This window comes from Giraffa tippelskirchi, chromosome X, assembly GCF_054371585.1.
Source record: "Giraffa tippelskirchi isolate mGirTip1 chromosome X, T2T-mGirTip1v1.2.pri, whole genome shotgun sequence".
NCBI lineage: Eukaryota > Metazoa > Chordata > Mammalia > Artiodactyla > Giraffidae > Giraffa > Giraffa tippelskirchi.
Window position 1 is genome coordinate 17,024,419 of NC_137289.1, and position 21,617 is coordinate 17,046,035.

The window sequence follows — 21,617 nt, forward strand, 5'->3', positions numbered from 1 at the left end:
GATAGCTTTCCTTCTTAAGTACTTAAACATCTCCATGCAATCTCATTTATGCTATCACATTTCTTCATTAACCTTTAAGGGTAAACTTTGAGAGCTGCCTCCTTCTGCTTTATCACAGAGTTCACGGAATTTGAATTGATGAGATTTTACTGTACTTGCTGAGCGAGACTGAAGATGTGCTGTGTTGTCTGTTAACATTCAAACCTGTGATGCCCAAATTCCAGTTTTGAGCATAGTGTGTTGTGAGAAGAAAAAGGGCTTTTGGCATCAGATCTGGGTTCAAATCTTGACTTTGCCAATTGCTGACTGATTACTTCGCTTTGCTAAAGTTTGCCTTAAGTTTTTCTGATGAAAATAACCTATGTAAGCACCTAATCGAGTGCCAAACACATGACTGAACTCATTAAATGTTGACTGTTATTCCACTTTCCTCCCTTTCAGGGGAAAAAACCATCTGACTTGAATGAAACTGCAGGACAGAGGGAGGGCAGGCTCGTGGGATGTGGAGTCAGTGTTGGGCTGTTCCTTCAAGGCCCCAAGTCTTGACTGGAGAATGCCGGTTCTCCAACTGGAGACTTGTTTTCCCGTCTTTTCCTTTCTGGGCCTGGCTTTTCAGATCCAACCAAGCTATTGTTGTTCTCTCACTGTGTGGCCCAGGATTGGGTTCATATGGCCAATTGCTACCATCTCATCAGACATTTTCCCAGTCTTTTAGCTCTACTGGACAGCCCCGAGGACCCTTGGAGCCTCCTCAAATTATAAAACCATGGAGCTTAAGTTGTCTACGACCTGCACCTCCACTTAGACCATCAGCAGCACTAGGTTATAAAGAGGTAATTTTGCTACATATGGTATAAAATGCTTCTGACAAGCTGGTTTGTAGCTTATTAGAAATAGTTCTGTGGGAATGTGCTAGAATTGATGGTAGGTGATACAGTCAGTCTAGAGTTGCCAGACTCTGATTTTTTTTTAATTTCTTAATTTTTCATTTCCCCATTGTCCATCTACACATTAAATACCCACAGGGTTTCTGTGCACTGCTTGAGTTTCTCCAGTCTCCTCCTGAAGGGCCCCTGGTTTGTCTTTATGATGATATGATAATTCTATAAATTGGTCATGATGTACACACATCTCAAACAAAAGTCACTTCATTAGCGTGGAATTGCTAACCAAGCAGACCCAATTCTGCATTTTGAATCATTTTGATCTATGAAACCAAATCAGTAAAAGTTTTATGGGACCAAACCCCGGGTCTGAACTATGAAAGACTGAATTATTTGCTGCAGTTGGAAAGAAAGAATTTAATGAAAGGAGTGTCTTGAAAAAAGAGGCTTCTAAGCAACAAGCCTAGAGGACATTTGATATTTGGGTAGAATGGGGATTTCAAGGTTTTTTTTTTTTTTTCTTGTCTCAAAGTTGCAGTCAGGAAACACCAGTCACTATCTTCTGAAACTGTGTGGAGTATTACCTTTTCCATCCAAACTTTTTTTTTCCCTAGCATGATTCTCATCATTTCAGCTTTCAGAAAAGATCCTCATTTATTAGTAACTATTCTTTAAATAGGTCTTACTGCGTGAAGATTTAAGTTTGTGACAGTTATGAGATGTGTCTTAGAATTATGGTGCCAAGGCAGCATATATTTTTGTACCAAATGTGTGTTTTTGATGCGTGACGCAGACTTAGCTCAGTTTTGAGTTTGTTTTGATTTAAAACACCATGCCATTGTTTTACTTGTTGCCTCCAATGCTTAGTGCAGTAAAAGTAGAACAGTGTTTGGATATGAGAGGATTTTTTGATCTTTTCAACCTGACGTGATAGGAAAATAATCCTTGAGCTGAATCTTTATTATGTACCCCTATTCAGAATTTGGCCAGAAAACAGCCCCAGAGATTGGCTTTGGAAATTGATCGGTGATTCCTGCAATCATCCAATTTTCTCCTCTGATTACCTTAACCAGGAGTGCCACTTCATAGTTACCTAAGTCCCCTTTTTAATGATGGATATTTTGTAATTGTCAGTTACTAAATTCAAATTAAGGTGAGCTTTGAAGGGTAAAGTTGACTTAATCCTTCACAGAACTAATCCATTAAAACTAAGGCATGATCACTTTGTTTCTGCTGGGAGAAGTGAGTTATTAATATGTTCTTACTATATAGTGTGGATTTCAGTAATTTTCAGCATTTGTAATTCTGCACAGAACTGTATTCCTTGGGCTTTTGCATGACGATATTGCATCTGAAACTAATGTGGGAAACATGATGATATTCTCTCTGTGTAATTTATGATAACACTAACATTTCAAATGTTGTTTTAGAATTATTGATAAATGGATTTGGTCACTATAACCATCGACCTCTCACGCTCATCTTCTCTTTCTTTACATATTCACTTTAGAGGATGTCTTATATCTTAAAGGTAAGGGTAGAACAATATCTTTGGTGTACAGTGACATCATTTAATGCTGTGCTGTAATCTTTCATGAATGAAGCTTTCCTTTATGCTTGTTTTGTCCCTTTTTACAATTGGTAGCTAAAATATGAAGATACATTTCTGACATGTAAGTACTTTCTTCAAAAAAGCAGGCTCTTGTGAAATATGTACAAAAATGAAAAACTCACACGTGACAAAAATAACAGGAAAAATAGAAATAGCATGCAAAATGTCTGTTTTCCGTGGGCTTCTGGGTTTTTTGCTATTTCTATTTTTCCTGTTATTTTTGTCACATGTGAGTTTTTCATGTCTGTCTGCTCTCTAAGGAGATCAATGAGGCTAACAGGAAGAAATTAAATTCTTTGTTGTGTTTATTTTTAAGGTAGTAATTGTTATCCATACATCCTGTATATACATTGCATGGGAGGTTGGAATAAGATGATCACTGTTTACTCAGATACTTAATGAGCACTGTTTAGACTTTCTGGTTATTCATATGGCAGCTCCAACAATTCATATCTCTTTTATCTGCTAATTAAAAATATGCCTTGCTTGGCTGTAAGTACATTACATGTAACCCCAAATTATTTATCAGGAAATCTTTCATTTGGCTATTCTCTCTGAATACAGGGAATGTACTTAGTCTCTCTGCCTTAATTTTCCTGTCTGGCAAATGGAAGTTGATATTCTTTGTGGGACTGTTGCTAAGGAGAATTTATTTAGTTTTGAAGCTCTCTGAAAAGTGGGCTATACCCCACTAATACTTATAATTGTTACTTCATTTCCTTAAAACTGTTATCAGTGGGGAGTATAAACCCAGTTAGGAGTAGTGTTATTTCTTTAGGAGTGACATCCATTACCATCTCTCCAGATGGTACCCTAAAGGCACTTGGCCTCCTGCATCTGCAGTTGGCCCATGCCATTCTTGGAGCCATTTTTGTTGTGTATAGTATTAAATTTTGATACCCTCCTAAGTGAAACTGTCAAAATCAGAGGGCCATTCTACTTAATTTCATTTGCTCTTTTTAATTTGCTTTTTTTTTTTTGCAGGGGGTGGGTGGGAGGGGGGAGAACCTTAATTCATGAAGAAACCTCTACCCTTATAGGAGTCTAGTAAAAGCCCCAAAACGATGAAGAAGTTTCTTCATAAAAGAAAGACCGAAAGAAAACCATCGGAGGAGGAATATGTCATCCGGAAAAGTATGTATGTGTTTTTTATTTTTAGAAAGTTGATTATAGATGAGGAATTTTTTGAAAGCAGAAGATTCAAGCAGTGTGTTCTCAGCATTATCTTTCCCATAGGGAAAAACGCATGTGAAGGCTTGGCCTCCTCTAAGATTTTGGAATAAGCTGTCTCCTGCTGCTTTTCATCTGTATGGTTTTTGTGTTAACTATTTGGCCTTACCTGGTTTAGAAACACTAAAGGGACCTATTTGCCGTGGATACATTTTTTCCATTCTTAGTTTCTGAATGCCTGAGATATTTGCCTTTACTGAGACTGACTCAATAGACCCGAAGGGAGTTTAATGTTCAGTGATGTTCTCAGTAAGTCAAGGAATCTGCCTGCTGGCATATAGAAACAGGGCTGGATTTAGAGACAGACTGCAAAGTCGGTCAGCCAGTGGATACAGACACATTTGCCTCTGTGGCTAGGAACAGGGCACTCTGAGACACACATGAAGGAATAACTGATGCTTCCCAAAGGGGTGACAGAGCTGTGTGTGTCAGTCAGAAATAGTCTGGATAAACCTTTGCTAGACTTTAGCTTCTGTATCCCCCATCCCCTACCCCACTCCTGGGTCTGCACATGAGCATGTTAACAGTCACTTCTAAGATGAGTTGGAGGGGCTTGAGGAGGAGAGGGAGAATCAATGACTAGCCTGGCTGGTTGGGGGAAAAATGTGTTGTGTTAGTGGTGGAAAGCTTCCTTAGAGAAGGTGAGCCTTGAAATTTGATGGAGAGGAAGGGTGTGGTGTATCGGCTGAGAACTGAAGCCAGTGCCAAGCCCAGTGCTGGTCCTGTAGCCTCTGAGACACTTGGGAGACCCTCTAATTTAGAGTTCCGAGTGGCTTCCAGAGCAGACCACTCTCGGTGCTGAACTCACTGGTGCTGACCCCAGAGCTCCTCGGGGCTACTGTCACTCTCGCTCCACCATGACGGCTGGTCAGCTTTTCTCTCCTGCCTTGCATGAGCACCATTGGTCAGAGAAGCCAGAGCCCAGCACCTGCATGCATCACTTCGAGGGTCCAGAGGTGTGTATCTCCGCGAAAAGTCACGATTCGTTACATTTGACAGGTACGGCTGCTCTGGAAGAAGACGCTCAGATTCTGAAGGTGATTGAAGCCTACTGTACCAGCGCAAGCTTTCCACAAGGCCATGGCTCAAGTAGGTCCCCCCAACCACTTTCTCTAACGAGTGATGTTTCTTCGCTACTGCTCATTGCCTCTTGGAAAAAGAGCAAAGCAACCCAGATGGGCTGCAGGGTGTGGAAAGCAGGTGATTTGCAGCAGAGGAGCGGGTACAAGGCTGCATCTTTCAGATAAGCTGGTTTTAGCTACCAAGCGGTTTGTTTACCCACTGTTTCTTTTCACCCAGAGAGAAAGAGAGATGCAAGAATAAAAAAAAAAGTTGGAGGTGATAGAAATGAAAAAAAACTTTTTTTAAAGTCACTTTCCTTTGAAGTACACAAATACCTTCACCAACACTAGTTAGGAATTAAAGAGCCCAAAGGGTTCCTGTGTCTGTGAACTGATGCTAATCTCTTCTTATAGGCAGATTTGGAAAGGAAGTCAAAATACTATCTTTGATCAGCTGCATATTTAAGCAAACAGAGCTTCACCAAGCTCAAGTTTCAGAGTTGCTCTGAAAATCTGGAAATGTAGCTGCTTAGCAGGGCCTGTTGAGAGTGTCTACAATTTATCGGGGACCTATTAGCTGAGGGTATTTCCCCCAGCCACTTTCAGGCTACAGACTGAAAGTGAGATGATGTTTTCTGACTCTTCCTTGTGCTTTTATAAAAGACATATCACATGGCTTATGTCCTTGGCCTTTCATTATTAGAGACATTAAGGATACCTGGTGTGAGGGTCTTGCCTCTGCAGAAGACATGATCTCTCCCTAAGGCTCCACTGGGACAGCCACTGAGCCCATGCTTGAGCGTGGGCAGGGCTTCCTCAGTGAACCACCCTGAGGGGTGCTGTCAAAGTGACATGTCTCTAAGGGCATCATGGGCAAAGCATTCTATGTGGACTTTGATACACGTGACTTTGAAGGGGAGACTGTCACACCGTGTGCTTCTCAGACCCAACCTGAGTTCAGCTTTGGGCATGCCTAGCCATAATAACAAGATTCCAGGAGCCAGGAAAGGCAAGTGAGAGCAGTTTTTATCATAGAAACCAGGAAAGAGAGGGACACAAGGAGACACTAGAAGCAGCAGCCCTCCGATGATATCTGACCTCACCTCCTGCCTCCTCCTGTCTTCACTCTGATAGAGACAGGAAATTTGCTCAGAGGTGTAGGCAGGCATTCTGGCCTCAAGAGTCATATTGTCCCCCCCTTTCCCTGGCCCCCCTTTTATGTGTGAAAAGTGTCTAGCACAGTGCTTGGCACACAGTAAGCCATTTAACATCATGGTGTCATGGCGACCGACACCATACATCCCTCTCCAGCCAAAAAGTCCTGCTCCCCTAAAACTGACCCCTACTGTTTCTCACTGCATCCAGTTGGTTGGTCAGTCACCAGTCTGCTACCCACTTATTAAGCACCTATGAAGTCCTGGGCCCTGCAGAAGACAGAGACACATCCCCTTCGAGCAAGGCATGGAGATTGAGTGAAGGCAGTGAGTGTTCAGAAGTTGAAGGGAATTGCCTTAGAAGAGAGGAAGCCAGTGGCTCAAGGAGACAGAAGATTAACGGATCTAGCTCTCAGAGGAAGGATCCAGAAGGGAGGCGGAGGTTGGAGGTGCAGGAGAGCTGTCTGGTCAGGTCCCATGGCTGCTCTGTCACCTTTTCCATCCCAGAGCCAGGAGATGGTGAGCAGACAGTGGTCAGGACGCCTGCATCTTTGCAGCTGTTGTGATCATCTCCCCACCCCCACTCTACCCTTGATCAAAATGGTCTCCACTGACTCTGCCTCACCCTGTAAGATGGTAAAGAGAACAAATAGGGGTGAATGATGCTTCTGAAGACCTTTTAAGCATGTTGCATCCCCATGTAGTGCTATGTTCTGCATGATTTTTACCAAAATACAAAACACACAGAGTGTGGTGTGCCGTTCCCCAGAGATGGGCAGGGAGGAACGGTTGCTGGCCAGCTCTTTGCTTTGGAGGAGGCAGAACAGGAAAGGAGGGGGCCTTGGTTGAGGACAGTCTCACAGCAGCCTTTTCACATTGTTTCTGAATATAAAATGTGCCCCCACCCCCAGGATTGAAACAATGTATTTGGCCATTTCGAATTTCTCATGTCAGGAAGATTTCATCAGAAGATGTTGGGTGATTGCTCTCGGGGTGCCAGTCAGCCAGATGCCATCAACAAAAAACCCTCAAAAAACAACCGTAGAAAGGAACGAACCCCCAGTAAATAGTCTCCTGTAGTAATCCCCCTCCCCTGCCTCTTGCTACCCTTGTCTGTAGGTGCTCGCAAAGATTCCGTTCCCCAAGTCTTACTCCCCGAGGAGGAGAAACTCATCATTGAAGAAACCAGAAGCAACGGCCAGACCATCATTGAAGAAAAGTGAGTAGAGCTGGCTAAACCTTTTCTGATATTTCCAGGGGCTGGAAAGAAGGTTCTGGCAGGCCAAGCTTGCACTGAAGGCCAGACCCTCCTCATCAGAGAGTGAGGCCTTCTTGGCTGATCATACAGTTGGGAGCCCAGGGAGGGCTACTCCCACAACAAAGGGAAGAAGAAAGGAGAGTCAGAGGGGGCAGCCAGCTCCCTGGACAGGAAAGAACTTCAGGGTACAAAGGCATACCACTCCAGATGGGTTTGGGAGGCATTGGGAAGGCCACAGCATCAGTTCCCCTGCCCATGGCAATGCCCCTCACGTTTATGGATTCAGGCACTGGACTTTCAATACTTGACCTCATTTAAACTCCTATAGCAATCCAATGAGATACATTGCTTTCACCACCATTATAGATGAGGAAACTGTGATTCAGGAAAGTTATGGCCTTGACCTACCTTTGCACAGTAATGAGGGTGACCTACCAGGGGAAAATCAGGTTAAGTACTTGTTTAAACTTGAGTCATTTCTGAAGTCAGGCCTAAATTTGCATAGGACAGCTTGTTTCATAGCACTTGGCACCGTCAATATATTTTTCCATCTGGTGTTTGAAGTGATATGGCCAAATGGTAAACCACTTGGGTTCAAGAGAAGAACAGCCCTGGTTCAAGTCCAGATTCTGGTACTTGTTAGCTGTGTGACCTGGGACAAGTTCCTTCCCTTCTCTCTGCCTCAGTTTCCTCATGTATAAACTGGAGGTGATAATAATAGTCTCAGGGTTGTTGTGAGGTTAAATGGAATAAGAAGTACAAAGGCTAGCACATGATAATCACTCAATAAGTGATGATCATATAGTAATAGTTATTTACTCAATAGTAATAGTTATTAACTCAATAATAGTAATAGTTTAATTACTATCATTATGGCTACATTCACCCGCCCAGCGACTTTATGAGGCTTTCAGGGAATGAGTTACTATCCCCATTTTGTATGTGAAGAAAATGAGACCAAGAGAGGGTGAGAAGAAAACTGGTTGCCCAAGGTTAGAGGACTGGTAAGTTGTAGAATAAGTGGAACTCTGATCTCCAAAGTCCTTGTCCAAGGAGAGAGTGAGAGAGGAAATGACTCTTCTACAACTCAGCCAAGGTGCTTTATCCCTTTTGGAATATGTGGAATCTTCCAGAAATAATGCCCTGACTTTGTGTCATGTACGCTGGTGAGAAGGGCAATGCGCTCATGCAGATACTATAGGCTAGGCAGGGCCTGGTGACTCTTCTCATTACAGTATGTCAGGTGATGCACCTTCCTTCCCCCAAGAGAGAAATCAAATCCTTACGAGTAGCCCTAGTCTCTTTTTTAGCTGTGGTACATATACACAATGGAATATTACTCAGCCATTAAAAAGAATACATTCGAATCAGTTCTAATGAGGTGGATGAAACTGGAGCCTATTATACAGAGTGAAGTAAGCCAGAAAAAAAGCCACCAATACAGTATACTAACACATATATATGGTATTTAGTTAATTGGCAAAGATAACCCTGTATGCGAGACATCAAAAGAGACACAGATAAATAGAACAGTATTATGGACTCTATGGGAGAGGGTGAGGGCGGGATGATATGGGAGAATGGCATTGAAGCATGTAAATTATCATATGTGAAACGAATCGCCAGTCCAGGTTCGATGCATGATACAGGGCGCTCAGGGCTGGTGCACCGGGATGACCCGGAGGGGTGGGATGGGGAGGGAGGTGGGAGGGGGGTTCTGGAAGGGGAACAAATGTACACCCATGGTGGATTCATGTCAATGTATGGCAAAACAAATACAATATTGTAAAGTTAAAAAATAGATAAATAAACTAATTTAAAATAAAAAAAATAAAAAAATTGAAGTAGAGTTGATATACAATAATATATAAGTTACAGGTGTACAATATACTAGTCGCTTTTTCCATACTCACCCGAGCTTGGAAGTGAGCAGTGGAGGAGAGAAGTAATAGAAAAAGTGTGGTGACTCGGCGTTGGAATGAGCTGGTGTGATGGTGGTTGTTAGCCCATAAAAATGAGGGACACAAGGGCCATTCATAGCAGTATCTCTCCCCATCTGCCAGAAAGATCACTGGTTTTCAGAAACTATATTTCTATAAAGCTGCTTTTCTTCTTAAGTATCACTTAATACTTCAATGCCAACTATTAATCTCTGAACTTTATGTTCTAGGAGCCTTGTTGATACTGTTTATGCCTTGAAGGATGAAGTCAAAGAGCTGAAACAGGTAATGAAATTTCTCAGATCCTAACAGGCCTGCTCCCTCTTTCCTGCCATGCATGGGTAAACACCCTCAGGAGAAAGCCAGGAACAAGGTGGTGAGGTGGGGATTCTTATTTCCCTTGTGTCATCCAGGTGGGTTTTGTAGATTTTAGCATGTGGCCTTGGATTTCAATTTCTGAGGGGTGCTTATATACCTATTTAGCGTTTAAAATAGGGTCCCAAACTTAGTTACAACTTTCATGTTCCCTGACACTAGCAAACAGAATTTAAGAAAAGATAAGTCATTCATGAGCAAGTGTAAATAGAACCATAAGTCATGAATTGTGGGCTCCTCTGGCACTCTTCCTTGAGTTTGAGGACTGCCTGTACTTGGTGACAGGGTAAAGGATGGATTGTAGGGAGAGAGACCAGAAGCTGGAAGATCACTTAGGAAGCTATTACAGAACTCAGGGTGAGACATGATGAAGTCCTGAGCTGAGGAGAGAGAGCTGCTGAGGCTGCAGAGGAGGGACATGGAAGTAAAGGAGGTATATCACCGAGTTAGAGCCTGTGGAAAATGGCGCTGTGATGTGGGGATTAAGAAAGACCCAGAGGGCTTCCCTGGTGGCTCAGTGGTAGAGTCCACCTACCAATGCAGGAGACATGGGTTTGATCCCTGACCCGGGAAGATCCCACATGCCCCAGCGTAGCTAGGCCTGTGCACCATGGCTATTGAGCCTGTGCTGTACAGCCCACATGCCGCAGCTACTGAAGCCCACATGCCTAGAGCCCATGCTCTGCAACAAGAGAAGCCGCTGCAATGAGAAACCTATGCACCACAACTGGAGAGTGGCCCCCGCTCTCCAAAACTAGAGTAAAGCCCATGCAGCAACAAAAACTCAGCACAGCCAAAAATAAAGTAAATAAATAAAATTATTTAAAAAAAAGAGAGAGAGAGAAAGAGCCAGAGATGGAAGATGAAACTTTTTCATCTGGGTATGTACTTTGATATGGTGGTGCCCTTCATGAAAATCAGAAACCACAGGAGGAAGAGATGTTTGGGTGATGGGGGAGATACTGGGTTCACTTGGGTGATGGGGGAGATACTGGGTTCACTTTAGAACATAATGAACTTGAGGGCCTTATAATAAGTGTAGGTGGAAATATCAAGTTGGCCCTGAGGGCTGTGGACCTGGTGCTCCCGAGCTGAGATGAGGTCAGTGCCAGAGAGAATTGGGGCGGCCTCTTCATAGATACTTGAGTTGAAAGAAAAGAAACAGTAAGTGAAAAGAGTGAGTCAGAAGAGGGCCCAGCCCAGAGCCCTAGAGAATGCTTGCCTTGATATTTCAGGGGTTGGTCAGTGAGAAGTAGAACAATCCAGAAGCTGCTGAGGGAGAGGAGTTTGAGGAGGGAGAGTGTCCTCAGTGGTGAAGCCTGCTAGGAAGTTGAGCAGGAGGAGCCCTGTGGCAGGGACTGTTTGTTTGGTAACCAATCAGCCTTTTCCCATCATAGGAGAATAAAAGAATGAAGCAATGCCTGGAGGAAGAGTTGAAATCAAGAAGGGACCTAGAGAAGCTGGTCCGGAGGCTGTTGAAGCAAACTGATGAGTGTATTCGGGCCGAGTCCAGTAGCAAGACCTCCATTCTCCCATAACCATCACTGTGAGGCTGGCAGAGGGTGCCTGTAGGGTGTTGGGAAATGTCCAGCTGAGTGATCTCACTCAGTTTGCTCACTTCTCTGGTTTTTATTTCATATCTCAGTCTCTGTGTGTGTGTGTGTTTGTGTGTATGTGTGTGTTTGGACGAGTGTTTGTGGTTGTTTGGTTATTGGTTGGTTATTTTTTTGACAGGAGTGAAAAAGAAAGAGGGGGTGGGAGAAGTCTCCCCAGAGTCTTTTCCATCAATAAGCAAAGGGAAGCTATTGTAGGCAGATGACTCACAGAGTCTTCAGATGGCCTTCAACTCATAGTGCCTCTTTACCAGCCATTATCCTTGGGTCACTCTTGTTGGGCTGGCTGCTCTCCCCAAGTGGCTGGCCACAGCTTATTAAATGTGAACTTGACTTTCCCCCTAATGCTTCCCTCTACCTGGCAGCCCGTCAGTACCTAATTTACTGAAGGCAACATTTCTGGAACTCTGACTGGGGAAGGTGAAAGGCAAATATGTTTGCCCAGTGATCCAGCTGCCCTTCCCTGACCCAGCCTGTGCCACCCTCAATACCCACTTTTTAAAATGACTACCCTGTGTTGTCTGTAAGACCAAGAAAACTGTAGCACCCTTCCTCCTTTTGTGTTGGTTTATGTTTCCATTCTGTGGGGCAGAAGCTCTGGTCACCCACGCCAACAGCAAATTCATTAGCAACCTGCACTGGAGCATCTTCCCCTCAGTAGCCGACTTGCCCATCTCTTGCCAGCGCATGCTAGGTTTTGTCCCTGGCCTTCTGCCTTGTGTAGAAGTTTTCTATTTCCCCAGTGCTTTAAGCCAACCATCCCAATCAGTGTGTAAACTGGTTTGTGTGTGCTTTTGCTTTTTAAAAATATAGACTGTGAGCAGTTCCTTTTATCTACGTCACATATTCAAGTTGCAACTTCTCATCCTTCAGTCTACACTGAGGCGATGTGGCGCCCTAGCAGACAGCTTTAATTCCCTTGATTGTCCTCCCATATATGCTGTGAGATGCTGTAATAGTCACCAGCCTCTTTGAGGAGGACTCTAAGCATGATTTGCAGATATGTGCTGTTGGGCCAGTTTGTACAGCCGGAAGGAAAGGGCCCCTCTAGTAGCTGTGTGCTGGTTCCTAGGAAAGCTGATTATTTGGAACTGGTTTACTCAAGTTGTTCATCAAATCGAACCCTTGCTGAGGGTTTCTAATATCTGAGAAATTAGAACTGTGATAAACCAGGTGTAGAAGACAGTTATGGCAGGGCAGCACACATCCAAATCCAGCACAGTTGAAAGTTGCAACCTGCCCCTGTCTCTCCCAAAGAGAGGCAATTTGGCCAGATGGGGGAGATCGCTGGAAAGAGAGGTCAAGGACCAATGGACGGATCAAAGTTGTCTCCCAGATACATTCAGTAGGTGCCTATAAATGTGGGTTTTGCAAATGTTGTTTAAAAACCAAACTTGAACTCCCCAGCTTGCTAAGCCCTTTTCCTTTTTAGTACGAGGTGGGGGGGGTCTCAACTCCCATAACTACCTGTTATGGGGCTGTTGACTGCTTGCCACATGGCAGAAATTACATCATCCACAGGAAATGGACTCTTCCTGCAGACCAATCTCAGCCAACCACACACAGCTGTCTTTGGAAGCTGAAGACCGAAGAAGACTTCTTGGAATGGCTGTGTTCTGTTTTTAGCCCAGTGATTTAGAAATGCCATCTTTCTTTTCCAGATGAAAAACAACAATAACAACAACACAGATCGTAGCATCTGCCCTGTCTGTGGTTAGTCAATGGCTTGCAATAAATGTGCAAACTATATCTGTAGGAAACATTTTTTGTGATTACAAATACTTTAGTTGGTAAGGTATATAGGATTGCTTAAAATATTGAAAGGTCTTTATTTTAAAGTGACGTGTCCATATGCATGTTTTGGGAGTGCGGCCCTTCTGATGAGAGGCCCTGGGTACTCTGGGTAATGTAGCTTTTGCAGAGTGGTGTCCATGCTCACACTCAACAATCCTATACAGGAAATGAAGCCATGTTAACCTGACAGCAGTGTCTCCATAGTTGTGTTGTTTACAATACTCTATAAATGGGTCCCTGTTGCCCTGTAGTTAAACTGCTACCCTTCAAGGCCTTTCAGTTCCTCTTCTGTCGTGTCCCTTCTTACACAAGCTCAAATTTTCTAACTTGTTTTTATTTTGAAGACTTTTAAAATGGACATTTTCAATAAATAAGAATAACAATGCTTTATAAAATAAGTCCTGTGTTTCTTCTTCTTTTTCTTTTCTTTTTTTTTTGCTAGCTGGTGTGTGGAAAGATTTCTCATGCTGTGTCAGCTTCCTTTCCTGTTTCCCTCATTAGTTATCCACGCTCATCAGGCCCCTGAACTAGCTTCTATCTTTTTCACTCAGGGAAGATGATATTTGTTCCCCACTTTACAGAGATAATATGTCTCTTGAGGGAGACTCTCCCTTAACTTCACCCCTCTCCTCCTGGCCCCAAACTATAAACTGTCTGTACCTCTTCTTGCCATTTTTCTTCAATATTCGAGATAGAGATATTCACTTTCCTGTTCAAACTTATCCCTTGATCTTCAGTCTTGTTTCCATCTCTCTGTATATTTAGCAGGATTTTGCCAATTTTCTTCTATTTTGACCACAGTTGGAATGCCGCTGTCAGCAGTCAGGGTGAAAAATTTGCTCCCAAACAAGATAGCTGCACTGGGTATTATTGGTTGCTACTCAGCATCCATTCCTCCGCCTACCTTACTCCAAGGCTGAAAAAAAAAATAACTATCTCAGACTCCCTTTCAGCTAGGATTCTGGATACAATGTGGGTTCTGATATATTTTCAGTTCTGCCAATGAGGTGCTTTTGCACAAGGTTGAAAGGCTTCAGTTAGGCAGAGACTCTCTTTCCCGGGGCTTGGTGGCTGGCAGGGAGACCCAAGAATATGTTTGTGGCTTCTCGACTACATTCTGTACTCACAGCTTTGTGGGTGACAGACTCTAGCAGCAGCCATATCTCCTGAAACTAGATTTGGATCACGACCACTGTGCTATGACCTTGAAGCCATTAGTCTAATGGAAGCCCCCTGACTTCCACTTCTATAGTCATCAGTTTTGTGGGCACCTGATACTACTTTTCTGCTTGAGATCGCTTCAGTGGTTTATGTTTCCTACACTAGAGCAATAGCTATAACACTGCACCTCCTGTGTGCTAGGCTCAGCACTGTTATACATGGTTAAACTCCTGTAACCCTCGAGACAACCCGATTAGGTATTCACTATTGTTATCCCCATCTTACAAGTGAAGAAACGTACAGTGATTGAACAATATGCTAGTGTGTGTGGAGCAGGGATTTGAAACCCTGGTCTGTCTGCCTCTTGGATCCATGTTCTTTCTACCACATTGCCACTTCTACACATGACACTTGCCAGGTTGGCTTCTACCTTGGCCATCTACTCTCCTGAAGTCATTGATGAGCTCTTATTGACAAATGCAGGAAGCACTTTTCAATATCCATCCTGACCTCTCTTCAGTATCTGACTCTTTGTTGTTATTCAGTTGCTGAGTCGTCTCAACTCTTTGTGACCCTGTGAACTGCAGCATGCCAGGCTTCCCTCTCCTTCACTATCTCCTTGAGTGTGCTCACACTCATGTCCATTGAGTCAGTGATGCTGTCTAACCATCTCAGCCTCTGTCGTCCCCTTCTCCTCCCGCCTTCACTCTTTCCCAGCATCAGAGTCTTTTCTAGTGAGTCAGCCCTTCACATCAGGTGGCCAAAGTATTGGAGCTTCAGCTTCAGCATCAGTCCTCCAATGAATATGCAGGGTTGATTTCCTTTAGGATTGACTGGTTGGCTTTCCTTGCTGTCCAAGGAACTTTCAAGAGTCTTCTCCAGCACCACAATTCAAAAGCATCAATTCTTTGACGCTCAGCTTTCTTTATGGTCCAATTCTCACATCTGTACATGAGTACTAGAAAAACCATAGCTTTCACTATATTGACCTTTGTCCCTTGCCTCCTTGTTAAATCTCTACTTCCTTGGCTTTCATGATCTCAACTTTCCTGGCATTCATTCAACCTTTCTGACCACTCCACAGTCTCCTTTGCTGGATCTGCCTCCTCCTACCTGCCCCATGAATGTTGCTGATCATTAATGCTCTTTTCCTCTTCTCTTTTTTTCTATTGCCTCTTCTTGGATAATCTTGTCTATTCCTATAACTTCATTTATCAAAGTACAGACCTTTCTCCTGAGCTCCAGACCTGTGGAGGCAGCTACCTTGTGGACATCTCAGTTTGGATGTCCTACAGCACCTCAGAGTCAGCGTGTCCCAAACTGGACCCCTCATTTGTAGTCCCAGATCTGCTCTTCCAGTATTTCCTATCCCAATAAATGGCATCCCTGGCCACTTAGTTGCCCCAACCAGAAAAACAGACATTATCCTTCATTCCTTTCTCTCCCTCAACCCTATATAAATGTATACATTAACCCTTTATACATATAGTCATCAAGTCTTACCATTTTAAACTCTGCAGTAGCCCCTGAATTTCTCTCCATCCTCCATTGCCTATTTCTGGTGCTTGCCATCTCTCCCTCAGATTCATGCATCTCTTTGCCTCTTGTAGTCTGGCCTCTTTGGTGCCAGCAGAATGATTATCTAAAAGATCTGACTATATCATTGACCTGTTTAAAAATGTGGTTTCTTGCTACTACCACACTCAGTAAAGTTTGATCTCCTTGAATTTCTCTTAAATCCCAAATATGCCATTTGTCCTGTCTAGAATCCCTTTCCCATCCCTGTACATCAAGCAACTTCTTTCTTTTTCCATTTAGACTCAGGCCAAGTATCTGTATGAACTCTTGATTTCCAAAATGCATGTGCATATATATATCTGCATGTTTATGTGTCCATTTATGTACATGTAGTGTGTATGTTTATACATATTAGGATTGCCAGATAAAATACAAGATGCCCAGTTAAACTGGAATTTCACCTGTACATCAAATAATGTTTTGGTATATATCAGGTCCCAAATTTTGAATGAAATATATTTATACTAACTTTTTCAATGTTTACCTGAAATCCAAATATGACTGGGTATCCTGAATTTTTATTTGCTAAGGCTGACGGCTTTAGTATGTATGTGCGTATATATGTACATCTAAATGCATACATTTCCTAGGAGAAGTGACATCTTAATAACAATGAACACACCTAGTGCCCACAACTTGGTTTCTAAACACTATACTCTGCACTGAAAGGAAGAGGGGCTTCTTGGAGAAATGGCTGATTCTACGTCTGAGGCAGGAAAGGTACAAGATAAGTCTGGAACATCTTGTTCTGCCAGAAAGTGATGCTCAGAAATATGAGAGGGGCATGTGAGAAAGACCCAGGTGTGAACTTGAAGAGGCTCTTACTGGCCAAACCAGGGAAAATTTGAGCACCAAAATAGAGTAATGAATTAGAAAACACTGGAAAAAGTAGAAATCTATGAGTCTATACTGATAAATAAGTGGGGAGAAAGGGAAGGTTCTTGTTTATAGTACCATGAGTGTTGACTGGTAAACGAGAAAGGAACTCTGGAGTTGGAAAATCCCCATTTTGCAGCCATCATAGTAAAGACCGATTCAGGCCAAAATTACCATTGGATGCTAAACATAGAGGGAAACTTTGATGATGTGCAAATTACTTGCATGGTCTTAAAGTGTTTCCCCAAAGAGTGCTTACTAGTTGCAAGGTGGGAAATAGTAACTCTAGATAGAGTGAGGATATTGGACAGGACCTGAAGTGAGGGATCACAGTTTACATCAACAATGACCATCACATGCCTCCAAATAGGACACCCGAGAAGAACACATCAGGTATGTAGTTTTCCATCCAGAAAGTGTAACCTGAATTTAACCATGGGGAAATATCAGACAAACTCAAAATAAGGAACAATCTTAGGGGCTTCCCTCGTGGTTCAGTGGTTAAGACTGCGCTTCCACTGCAGGGGGCACAAGTTCCATCCCTGGTTGGGGAACTAAGATCCCACATGCCACAGAGCCAAAAAAAAAAAAAAAAAAAACCCAAGCAAACAAAAGAATTTAAGGAGCTCAGAGAGCTGTTTTTCTCTGCCAGGTGAGCACAAGTGCTCTTCTAGATTGGGCTTCAGCATGTGCTGTTAGGCAGGTATACCAACATATTTTTCTCACATGAGGCCCTTGTGAGCTGACTCCTGCCTGCTCCCCAGAACCCTTTATTTGTCTTCACACGTTTGCTTTTACACAATTCGTTCTATCTCTTGGGCCCTCCTTTCCTCCATGTGGTCCCTCTCCCCCAACACCCACTAAGGCTCGGTCTGTGCCACATGTCCTGGAAAGCCTTTCCTGAAACCCACCCTCCCCTGCTTGTCCTAGTTACATGTCCTTCCCGTGTATCCCTTGTAACACTGATTCTGACCCATGTTTCAGCATTCACGGTGGGCTTTCAACGTTTGCACACCTGTGATGCAAAATTCTGTAAGCTACTTGACAGCAGAGATTGGGTCATATCCATTGCATGCAAAGCATAGAACCTATCATACCACTCACTGTTGGATGGGTGGGTGGATGGATAAGAAATGAAATCTTTGGGACTGCCCTGGTGGTCCAGTGGTTAAGACTTCACCTTCCAATGCAGGGGGTGCAGGTCCAATCCTTGGTTGGAGAGCTAAGATCCCACATGCCTTGTGACCAAAAAAAGAAAACATAAAACAGAAGCAATATTGTAACAAATTCAATAAAGACTTTGAAAATGGTCCACATTAAGAAAATCTTTCAAAAAATACACCTCTTTAACTCATAGTAACAAGAAATGTGAATCAGATTGAAGATGTGTTAAAAGTTTCATGTGGGATTTCAAGAAATGGCAACCCATTCCAGTATTCTTGCCTGGAAAATTCCATGGACAGAGGAGCCTGGCAGGTACAGCCCATGACGTCGAAAAGAGATGGACACAACTGAGCATGCATGCACACACACATGCAATTACCATCAGAGAGGTACAGAAGGTAAGTTTAGTGACCAAAATTATTGGGCTTTAAGTGGAGTTACATTAGCAGGGAAAATGTGATGGATAACTCAATGGAACTCCAGGAATGAAGAATGGAAAGCAGCTGTATATTTAAATGGTTTTCTTGAGAGTTGCTGAATCGCCTCTTGGGGTTACTCAGAGGAGTGTGGTATGGAAGGTGGGAGCTTTATTATTATTATTATTAATTTTATTGAAGTACAGGCTTCCCTGATAGCTCAGTTGGTAAAGAATCCACCTGCAATGCAGGAGACCCCGGTTCGATTCCTGGGTCGGGAAGATCCTCTAGAGAAGGGATAGGCTACCCGCTCCAGTATTCCTGGGCTTCCCCTGTGGCTCAGCTGGTAAAGAATCCACCTGCAGTGCGGGAGACCTGGGTTCAATCCCCAGGTTGGAAAGATCCCTGGGAGAAGGGAAAGGCTACCCACTCCTGTATTCTGGCCTGGAGAATTCCATAGACAGTATTGTCCATGAGGTCACAAAGAGTCAGACACGACTGAGCGACTTTCACTTCACAGTTGATTTACAGTGTTAGTCTCGGGTGTACAGCAAAGTGATTCAGTTATACATACATATGCATATTCTTTTTCATATTCTTTGCCATTATGGTTTATCACAGGATATTGACTATATTAATAGGTCCCTGTGCTACACAGTAGGACCTCATTTATTTTGGAAGGGGGAAGTTTATATGCTGACATACTTCATATTGGGAATCAATGATTTAAAAAAAAAATCTTCCTAAATATCCTGAGGATGGAACTTGAAACTGCTTAAGACTACTGAAAAGTTTGGCAACCCTCAGCCTCTGATTGTTAATCATTTTTGACAATGAAGCTATAGGAAAGTATTTGCTACACACAGACCTGCTCTAGTGTTCGGTATATGTTCTCGTTCTAGCCTTGCCTACTTTTTTTTTTTTTTTTGCTTTCACTTTGCTTCAAATTGGGTGTGGTCTTTGGTCTACTACTTGGCAAGGCCTTTCATGTGTACCTGGGCTGCCATTCACCTTGGTCTCAGAAGTTTCAAACATTTTAAGGTGCCATCCTGTCTATCTATGCCACTGGGTGCAGGCTGATGTGCTGGGGACCACATGGGGAACCCCCCTTGGTGCTCTTTATAGGATGATCTGTTCCAGAGAGCAGACTCTGCTGGGGGCTTTCTGAGAATGGTCTCGTCAAATCCTCATCAACTTTGCAAAGCAGGTATTTTTAGCATCTCCTCACTTTACAGATGAGGATACCAAGGCCCAGAGGTGATGAAATGAATTGTCTGTGGTGATAATGTTGGAAAAACAGTGGAGCCTGGGTTAAGACTGTCTCTGTCTGACTCCAGACTTAACCACTGCACTACATTGAGGATTTCCAGTATTTTTTTTTTAATGGAAATGTGCTTCACAGAGCAAAAGAAAAATAATGAAAATCACGTTCCCTGTTTGTGTCTCCAAAGTATTCCAGATTGCTCTAAAGGCCTAAGGCAGTGTGACTTCTAACAATGCAGTCAGGCCCTCTGGAAACAGTCAAATTCAACACAAAATGTGTTCTCTCCTGGAGCCCAGGAATCTATATGTTGTTTCTTTTTAACTGGGGCCCCTGTATTGATAGCTTGCCAGGGCACACTGTTCGTATTTGTAGACATTTGCTTCTTATCAAGGAACACAGACAGTCCTGTTTATACTTTATTTTCTCTTTATCTGAAAATAAAAATCACTGATCATTTCAAGCATTCCTCTCCCCACTCATTAGTGGGAATGCAGAGTGACACATTTACAAAAATAAATTCAGTTTGATAATTTATGATCAGACTATTATTAATATAGGTAGATCAGAAATGGACCCAAGTCCTCGTTGTTTACTGGAACAACTTTGAAAATATTACATGAAGTTTGTAACCAACATCATGGACTATCTTGCCAATGATCAAGTACTATTTTGCAAAATAAAATAAAAATATATTATCTGTTTTTATTGACAGTATAATTTTCAGTCATTCTCTCCTCCCTGAGTATATTTTCATCCTATAGATATTTTTGATATCATGAAGGTTTTTACAGTATGGCAAATTCTTGCTTTCACCAACACACAGAATTATTTCATGGACTCCTGGGTTGGAAGCAGCTGCATACACTAATTCACTGATTCCTTCCCACACAAAGAATAAAGAACCAATTCTGTGCCAGACCCTCGGTAGACACTGAAGTTACTGTCTTGGAAAAAGTCTTCCTTACTGTCAAGGAAAAAGTCTTGGTCCCTAAGCAGCTCCCAACATAGGAGGAAACACCCTAACCTTGTAAGTGCTGTGAGCCTCAGTGCAGGGGACAGTGGGGAGGGAAATGGGGTCACAAGCAGAGAAAATTGCACTCCCATCTCCTAAGGCAGGAAAGCATTTGTAGCCTTGGTCAGAGGAGCTGAGGGTTGGCACTTACACTGGGACAGACATTGGCAGGATAAAAAAATCAGTTCATTATTTTTGGTCTTTATTCTAAGGTTATTAAGAAGGAGCAGGGCGTGAGACTTCCCTGGTGGTCCAGTGGCTAAGACTTGGCACTCCCAATGCAAGGGACTGGGTTCAATCCCTGGTCAGGGAACCATATCCCACATGCTGGAACTAAGAGTTCAAATGTCAAAACTAAAGATCCTGTATGTTGCAACTAAAACCCGGCATAGCCAAATAAATAAATGTTTTTTTTAAAAAAGGAGGGGAGTGGTGGACATCAGGATTGTATTTAAGAATTCCCTCTGGCTGCTGAATGATGGATGAGGATGGATGGATGAGACGGAGCAGGTGTGGAGGCAGGGAGTCTAGGAGGCTGATGTAACTTCCAGAAGAGAGATGGCAGGAGTTCAGACTAGGATCCTGGCAGTAGAGATAGAAAGAAGTAGATTAAGAACTATTTAAGACATAAGGTTGATGTGTTGGGTTAGGGGGACAGGATGTGGGATTGAGGGCAGTGAGGGGTCAGGCCTGGTTGGTGGCTCGGGAAGCAGACTGGGTGAGGTTGCCCCTAGTGGAATGGGCAACACTGAAAGTGGGTCCAGTCGTGCAGGGGAAAGATCAAGGGCTCCATATGGATACCTCGGATTTGACCCACCGTTTGGAAATGTGAGCAGAGGGAACACACTCTAGGGGGCAGGTCAGGACCAAAGGCATGACATTAGTAGCCTGAAGGGGGTCATTCAACCCCTGACCTGGGAGAGATGACCCCCTGTGAACAGGTAGCACAGGAGGAGAACAGGAGGGGACGGGCCTTGGAGTTCTTGGCAAGGGTAAGGCTGACCTCAGGTGGAAGCCATCTGAGGGGTTGAAGGCACTTGGATTGTGAGGTTGACACTTAGGAGAAAGTTCTGGGCTGGGGCTATGGGAGGTGTGGCATTTAGAGGACAGTAGGAAGCAAAGCAGCAGAGGAGATAGCCTAGAAATTTTGAGGTTCTGTGTCTACAGCATTCCTCCTGATAACGGATTTTTTTAGTCACTCGGTTCCTAGAGGAAGAGATAGCCT

General features: G+C 43.3%; 1 protein-coding gene across 24 annotated transcripts in view; it reads left to right on the forward strand.

Annotated features, from left to right (window-relative positions):
• The window catches only part of ARHGEF6 (Rac/Cdc42 guanine nucleotide exchange factor 6), a 112,666-nt gene extending 99,350 nt beyond the window's left edge, over nucleotides 1-13,316 (forward strand). For 4 of the 24 annotated variants that reach the window (XM_081564923.1, XM_081564924.1, XM_081564933.1 and 1 more), the window contains 6 exons: nucleotides 708-833; nucleotides 3,537-3,630; nucleotides 4,726-4,815; nucleotides 7,061-7,160; nucleotides 9,370-9,424; nucleotides 10,912-13,316. In XM_081564923.1, coding sequence (XP_081421049.1) covers nucleotides 708-833; nucleotides 3,537-3,630; nucleotides 4,726-4,815; nucleotides 7,061-7,160; nucleotides 9,370-9,424; nucleotides 10,912-11,052 — 606 coding nt within the window. In that variant the 3' untranslated portion in view covers nucleotides 11,053-13,316. Of the gene's footprint in view, nucleotides 1-695; nucleotides 852-2,394; nucleotides 2,416-3,536; nucleotides 3,631-4,725; nucleotides 4,816-7,060; nucleotides 7,161-9,369; nucleotides 9,425-10,911 lie in introns of all 24 variants that reach the window. The other 20 variants (XM_081564917.1, XM_081564919.1, XM_081564930.1 and 17 more) reach the window with 9 other exon arrangements.
• Nucleotides 13,317-21,617: the final 8,301 nt, after the last annotated feature.